Source organism: Trachymyrmex septentrionalis, unplaced genomic scaffold (genome assembly GCF_001594115.1).
Source record: "Trachymyrmex septentrionalis isolate Tsep2-gDNA-1 unplaced genomic scaffold, Tsep1.0 scaffold20, whole genome shotgun sequence".
NCBI classification, from domain to species: domain Eukaryota; kingdom Metazoa; phylum Arthropoda; class Insecta; order Hymenoptera; family Formicidae; genus Trachymyrmex; species Trachymyrmex septentrionalis.
In genome coordinates, this window is record NW_017305180.1 from 2589757 (window position 1) to 2597859 (window position 8103).

At 29.6% G+C, this 8103-nt stretch overlaps 1 protein-coding gene across 4 annotated transcripts in view; it reads right to left on the reverse strand.

The window, feature by feature from the left end:
* Positions 1 to 33: 33 nt before the first annotated feature.
* LOC108747818 (TGF-beta receptor type-1) overlaps positions 34 to 8103 on the reverse strand; it is a 34002-nt gene continuing 25932 nt past the window's right edge. For 3 of the 4 annotated variants that reach the window (XM_018485640.1, XM_018485642.1, XM_018485639.1), the window contains exons 4-8: positions 3869 to 4102; positions 2973 to 3206; positions 2138 to 2478; positions 1474 to 1713; positions 34 to 761 (exon numbers count right to left, since the gene is read on the reverse strand). In XM_018485640.1, the coding sequence (XP_018341142.1) occupies positions 639 to 761; positions 1474 to 1713; positions 2138 to 2478; positions 2973 to 3206; positions 3869 to 4102 (1172 nt within the window). In that variant the 3' untranslated portion in view covers positions 34 to 638. The remainder of the gene's footprint in view (positions 762 to 1473; positions 1714 to 2137; positions 2479 to 2972; positions 3207 to 3868; positions 4103 to 8103) is intronic. The other variant, XM_018485641.1, reaches the window with a different exon arrangement.

Here is an 8103-nt window from a genome sequence, read left to right on the forward strand (position 1 = left end):
TGTGTGTGTGTGTGTGTGTGTGTGTGTGTGTGTAATAAATATATATATAACTATATACGTGTGTGCAAGTACTGTTCCTCATTAGTATTAATAAATGTTGCTATATAATAAATTTGTATACTTTATTATCTTATGTATTATAGTAATAAATATGCAGCGGTTTGTATTCTTTTTTTATGTTAGTGTCCGCGTGTGTCAATGTAGATGGTGTGTAATTGAGCGATCGTTCGATTAACCGAACGCGTATTGTGACTGCCTGTTGATCCATTCAACAGAGTGATCGATCATCAGGTCGCGATATATTAGGACTGAAATAATGATTTTTTTCTTATAGCTCGCACGCTACCCATCGAAACAATCAACACGCGTAAAAATCCATTCTATTTTTTATTTCTTACAATTCCGCAAAGCGATATCAATTCTATTCATACAGTATTTTACTCGACCGAAGCCAATCTCACATAAGAAAGAATCTCGTAACTCCATTTAGTCTATTCCAGATTCTTCTTGACTACGCGAAATATTTCTTCATTTTGCCGGAAGCTCTATCGCGTCAAATTTCAAAATAGCAACATTCGCATATATGATTCAATCGACTTTTGTCGCTTTTCTGTTGAAGAGCTCGGCAACAGCTTAATCTATTTCAGGTCGTCTATAGCGCCATAATTAGCGAGCGATTTCTTGATCCTGAGTGCGGTTAGCCTGGCGGCGGCATTGTGATACCAACATTCTTTCATTACTTTCGACATTACTTGCAGAGCCTATGTAAATAATAAATTATTAATTAATTAATTTAACTTATCTAATATTTTTTTACAAATTAATTTTATCTTTACGGAAAGAACAGTTTTGTTAAAATAACTAAAAATTTAACTAGATACAAATCTAAAAATAATTTTATTGAATCATCAGAATAATTGTGTAAGACACTCAAACTGATTGCTAGAAAAGTCGAAACTTTTTGCAGCATTGCTCATCATGCTTGAATTTCCTACATACAATTATTTTGATGATCTAACAAAATTATTTTTAAATCTATCTATCATTATAAATCTGTATTTATCTTTTTTAAATTTTGAGATATTATATTTTAAAAAATCGTTCTTCCTGTATAAACTTTCTTATTATAATTTCAATAAAATATAACTTTAGCTGAAATAATATTTAAATTTTTAAACGATAAATACTATTTTTTTAATTTGTTTTATCTTTCAATCATTGCCATGATTTAATTGCATTTTATAATTATTTATTATTATAATATAATATAATAATTATTAATTATTATATTATATTACACTACGTTTTCAAGTCATGTGAATGTTAATATACAAACATAAACATTAGAACAAAATAATTTATTAGTTAAAGCTATTATGTATATATATTTTACTTCTAATTTATTTTTTTAAATAATTATTGTAAGTAAAGTTAATAATTTAAACTATATACTTTTTTTGTTTTAATACTCACTTCGATCGACTGCCATCGATTCGGTATCGATGGCCGCTGTCGATCAGTGCACACGACTTTCCGCATTTCCTCGATAGTTGGATCGGAAGGCACCAAGTCGTAAAAGGGCAACTGATACTCGTCGTGAATTCCACCGACATTACAACGTCTAGCAATCTCCCAAAGGATCAGACCGAGTGCGTACACATCGGCCCTCTTGAACGAGTCGAAGTGGTTCATGTTTATCGTCTCTTCAAGAACCTGAAAGCAGAAAACGTTAGCATGAATTACCGAAGAGCTGCCTTCCTAACTGACAAGAGAATGCAAATTGCGTATTATCTTCGGTATATTTATTGTTCAATAACAGTGTACAAATTTAAATTTTTTTTTGAGACCACAAAATAGACAAAGTAATTCTTTTTTGTCATTGAAAAAGAATCCGCTAATTGTTCTATCACATCACATTTTTAAGAAAATTCGACTTAAAAGTACAAAAATGACATTTTTAATATTTTTAAACAAAAATAGTACAGAAAATTTTAAAACAAACTATATTTTTGACAATTTGATCTCTAATTCATAATTGACGACCCCTAAAATCTTATGTACAAGATACTTCTATAGATACTTTTGCTTTTTATCTTTCGAATCAGAGGAATCTTCTTCCACATGGCAATATAATTACCTCAGGCGCCATGTATCTCTTCGTGCCGACTCTGTTGTTGAGCTGAATGTCGACGGTATCCGTGATTACGTCGTGCCTGGCGGCCAATCCGAGGTCGCCTATGGCGCAGGTACCATTAGTCTTCACAAGGATATTTTTTGACTTCAGGTCCCGATGAGCAATGGCCGGCTTGCCTTGCGTGCCGACTATTTCCATGTGAAGATGTGCCAAGCCAGTGGCGATCGACAAGGCCATCCTTATCATACCGTTCGTGTCGACGGTCGATCTGTTGAGGTAATCGAAGAGTGAGCCCTTCTCGTGATAATCCGTTATCAGCCATAGCTGTGTCCACGTGCCGTTATCTGAAAAGGAACAAAATAACCCGTCATAATAATTCCATCAATTCACAATTTATTTAGAAGACATAATTCGATCGCAATAGCTCTCAAGCAACGTGCAAAATGATAAAATATGTAATGAAAATCGATAAAGAGAGTCTTTGAATGTTTCATATAATCTGAAGAGAGATCGTCTGTGCGCTCGAAATATCTTCAGAAATAAATTTGTTTGATATAAATTAGACCAGCTAAATTTAATTTAATTTTTTAAAATATAAACATGTTTCTTATTAATAACAAATTAGCATGTTAAGTTACTTTATAATTATATATTTTTTATTTTGGAACAGAAGGTAACAATGATTCGTATCAAAATTCTCTTTTAAATTAATAAACAAGTGTAATAAATATTCTGAAGATCGCGGAAAGTTAAGAAAGCACTATTTTTTAAGTACGATTTTCGATTTTGATAGAATTTTAGATTAAGTATAAAAAATATATGTAAAAAAAATTCACACCTTTGTTATCGGCAGCGATAAAACCTAGAATATTGTCATGCCTCAGCATCACCGTCTGATAAATTTCGGCTTCTCGGAACCAGGATCTCTCCTCTCGCGAGCTGAAGATCTTCACAGCAACATTTTCGCCGCGCCAACGACCGCGCCAGACCTCGCCGAAGCGGCCTTTTCCGATCGTTTCTACCAGCTGAATCTGGCGCGCTATGCTCCGTTGTACCAGAAGTGGCAGGCCTACTTGAGAGAGGATGGGCATTGGAGAACGTAAATTTCAGTATGATTAAACATGACTCACGCATTGCATGTTTGTGTATCGTGCCTGACCAAAAGACGAATGGATTAACGTGTGTACAAATACATGACTTTGTAAAAGAATCTATTAGTAAACAAATTTGAGTTATGGATTTATTTAGCAATTTAAATTCAGCAAGCTAATTAATATAATGAGACTAATCTGTATTTTTACACACGTTAGTATATTGTGTGTGTGTGTGTGTGTGTGTGTGTGTGTGTGTGTATGCAAAAGGAGTATACTTATATATAGTTATATATTGTTTATATCCATATATTATTTTTTAAGATTAGATGAAGTAAATTAATAATATTTTACAAAAACAATTTACTACACATTTACTAATGTTGTAATAAAAAGCTATAAAATAACAAATATAAAATACGTATAATTTTTAATAATATTATTTATATATACCATAAATTTGCAATTATTACATTTTAAACATTTAATAATAAATATGTATCCATAATAACTATAACAAAGAACGACTAACATATTTCTATCAAAAGATTTTTCTTTCCATGAAGATTTAAGAGATATTTGCCTCTTATCTTATTATTCTATACTGCTTTTAAATAATGAACTTTAATTTAATTTGACCTACCTGAGCCACTACCACTCGTAGTCATCTCCAACATGTCCCTGATAGTGACGCCGCCCAGAATTGGTCGGTCTGGAGCCTCCAGCGAGTCATCCGGAAAGTGCCTAGCCGGCCTCTTTTTGGTCATGTGTATGTGATAGATTGCCATTACGACTACGCAGATCGCGCATATTGGGACTGCTATCGTCAAGGCCATTTTCCAGGTAACCCATGTTGCGTCATCACCACTTGACGATACTTTCGGCAAGATATATTCAGTTATTATTTGCACGTAGGAGCATCGATAAAATGCTAATTCAACCTCGATGACGCTGTATTGTACACGTTATCATACTGAAGGTATGATATACCAATATCAGAGATATTCAACTTGTAATGTATTCCTGGATAAGTAAACTATGTATTGTCTAAAAATTTACAAATTACATGAATGCAAAAAAATTTTCTTAAACGTAGTTTTGTAATAAGAAAAAAAAATCTAAAGCAATTGTATTTCTTTACGCGTTGTTATTTTTGTTGATATTTACATAATAACATTATTTGTTCAGATAATTAAGTAAATTGTTTCCAACAAATTATTTTTAAAATTTTCACTCCCTGCACACAGCACATGACGTCGCATAGACGATGATTTGTGATCTTTAAACGACATTAGATGTCAGTAGTATAGATATCATGTTGTTCATGTGACGTCAAACGAATGTGCTGTGTAGAAGTTCATATTTATTTAGAAAAAACGTTGAATATATCTCTGATCTTAAAAGCAAAAAAACTTTGTAAAAATATATGAATTGATTAAAATCACTATTATGCATTGTTGATTCACACACAAAAGCAAGCAAATGCGAGCAGAGATTTTCAAAGAAAAAAGCTATGAAATGTAGACGTTAAAAAAAGCTTAAAGCAAAGAGATATATAACTTATACAGAAGACCTACGTACACCAAAATGCGAAGACATATATTACAAATTGTTAATAAAACAGTTAAAGCAAAGCGGTCTCTATGCTGACAACAGTTAAACAAACACATTTAAGACAGATTCAGTGCAACGTGGACAGGATTTCGGTTTGATCATTTTAGTAATCAATAGTCTGGTTCATGGTTAAATCTCTGAAAACTCACGGGATTGAGAGATGTTCTAAGAACCTCTTTGAAATTGAATGATGCATCAACGTATAACTGTGTCTCGATAATTACTGTTATTTTATCGCTAGTCTTTATTATCTTCAGTTACTTTATATATCTTAATTGTTAATTTTAATTTTTTTATTTTAATACTAGGACGTTTAAATCAAGTCGTCGTATAATCAAGATTTACAAAACAGTCTTAGATTTTTTATTTTTATAATCTTTTTTTTATAATCTTTTTCTCGACAGATATTAATGACACAAACTATGACTAAAGCAATTATCATTTGTCTTAGTTTGTAGTCTCATTTATATATCTAAATAATGTTTTTTTTTCCACTGAATCTATAATCATAAAATGTTCTAGTATTGAATCCGAGGTAATTCTTTATTTTACCGTGATATGCAACGTAAAACAAAGATAGATATTTCTAATGTATCTTATCGAGACGTCAGTAGCACGTTAAATACAAAAATTTGACTTACCTGCGAGTAATGAAATTGAAGAGCATTACAGTATATTCTTTCAAGTCACACATATGCTATTAATTAATTATTTATCGAAATTCATCACACAAATATTAAGTGAAAATGGTATTAAGCGATGTCTGAAACAGCCAATTAAATTGTTATAAAATGCTGAGCAAAAACTATTCATTCAAAAATAATTTATTTATTTTAAATATTAGTTCAATAATTCACAATTTTATGTTTACAACAAAATAAATTATTGCAACAATCCGAAAAAGAACTAATTTACAATAAAATATATTGACAGACTTATACAAAAATGTAAGCATAAATAGATTATTTTAATATTTATATTTATACTTTACTTATACATATATTAAATATCTTTAAAGTTAATTGTTTAATATGAAAATGTTTGACATAATGTATCAAAAAATTGCGATAATTTTTAAATAAATTTTTATTAAAAGTCATCTCTATAAATCTGAATTACAAAATAGATAACTAAATCGAACTAATTAATAGTTTTTCAAAAATTTGTGATTTAACTTTTTCTGAATTAAAATTATAACAGACGTATCGATATTATTCTCCAGATGTAAGAGCTTTGTAAACCAGAGTTTTGAGAAATAAAATTGGATATATGTAGAATATGTAAAACAAACTATACACTCATCACGGAATCAAACAATCGCGAAATTCAATCGATAGGGTTATCGTGATGTATAGGTAGATAGGACGAATCACGATATAATTGGATATTGATTCCTGTGAAGATTTCAATGAGATGATAGGCAACACGGCGAGAAACGATTCATTGATGAATGATCGCACAGCAACGATGAATCTTCTATTAATGATGAGAGAATATGCATCTTGGTAATAATAATAAAAATATTGTTTATAAAAATATCGTACGTCATTTAAATAATACTTAATGGTTATAGGCTTCTGTTTCGTCACATAATGTTTTTGTTTATAATCGACAGAAAGAAATGTATAATATAATTGTAATGTTGATATTTTCAGTATTACAGGAAAAAACACTAGATGTTTTAATATACAATATATATGTATAAATTAAACATTATAATAATATACTTTAATTGAAAAAAAAGTTTAAAAGTATGAAATAATGCAACAAAATAAAAACACTATTACTATATTTTTGTGCTATATTATTTATTATTTCTCTTATCAGTGCATAAGTAAATTTAGAAAATTGCCAAATTTAATAGATTTATTATTAGTTCCATTCCCCTCCCCCCACTCTGCAATATTATTTTATTTAAAAATATATAAAACATGAGAAACTAAAACATTTATTATCCAACAGAAGTGCTACACTTTTTTATTTAAATTTAATCAATTTCTGTTTAATTTATTTTTGTAGAAAAACAGATACTTTTTAATTAAATAGAACCAAAAATGTCAAATATGACGGAGTTGTATAGAATTAATAATGCTGTACGTTTCAATATTGATAATGTTGTAACTACTGGTCCAATGCGAAAATATTTTCCATGTGCTAGTAAATTTTCATTGAAGCTGATTAAACCACCACGTGAATATCGAATTCCATAAGTGAACACATAACGTACACATCTCGAGCTAGTATCGATCAAATCGCTGCTGCGATGATATCCGCCGATAACTGGCTGTCCTCGCGGATTTATTAGAGCACGTACAATCGAATTCGCTTCCAGCCTGTCCCGTCCAAATCGTGTTGTGCACGCCTCGTTATTTTATATTCCGGGAGAAGCTATTCCGTTTGTGCTTAGCAAATTATACCTTCGCCCTCAATATCCGTTTCTATTTGCGATCGAAATTGATTGATATGTATAGATATCAATGACATATTTTCCAAATAGTTCTACTTATATTAGTAATATACAAATAATTAAATTAGAAATATAATACAAATAAATGAATAAATGATCCTATTATTATTAATTATTCAACAATTTTATTACTAAAGATTTATGACAGTTTATTGTTCTCATTTATATAAAACCATTTAGCATAAAAATAGAAAAAAAATTGTCTGAAAAAAAATTCGCCTACCTTTAAATATACTGAGATAAGATATAGAGAATACGGGTCTAGATTACATAACACATCAAACACTGCAATTTCAGCAGTCTCTTTCAGCTAAAACTACTTATTTATTGTAATATCTCACCAAGTTATCCTTTGTTACAAAGTTTTGTAATCATATGTACAGAATGTGCAATTATTAATAACTCTATGATTTTTTTGTAAAGATGGACCATCAATTAATTAATTATTTTGAGAAGCAACAACAATTTGTAATTTAATTTATTAGCATTATACAAACGTTTTTATATAATTAATTAAACACAATCTTTTTTGAAATAAGAAATTTAATTTATATGTCGATTTTTAATATATAATTGGAACAATTTCAACCAATTGAATTATGATCGGAACTATGTGGTTATTTGATAGTCTGAATGTTATCAGTAAAAATATTACAAAATTTCGTTCCCGTACAGCATTATTTCATGAAATTTTCATTAAATTAATTATTTTTAATATGTTTGTTAAACTTATTTACCTTAAGGAACAATGGAATTTGTGTTATTTCTATGATTTAAATAAATCTTTTAATGATATA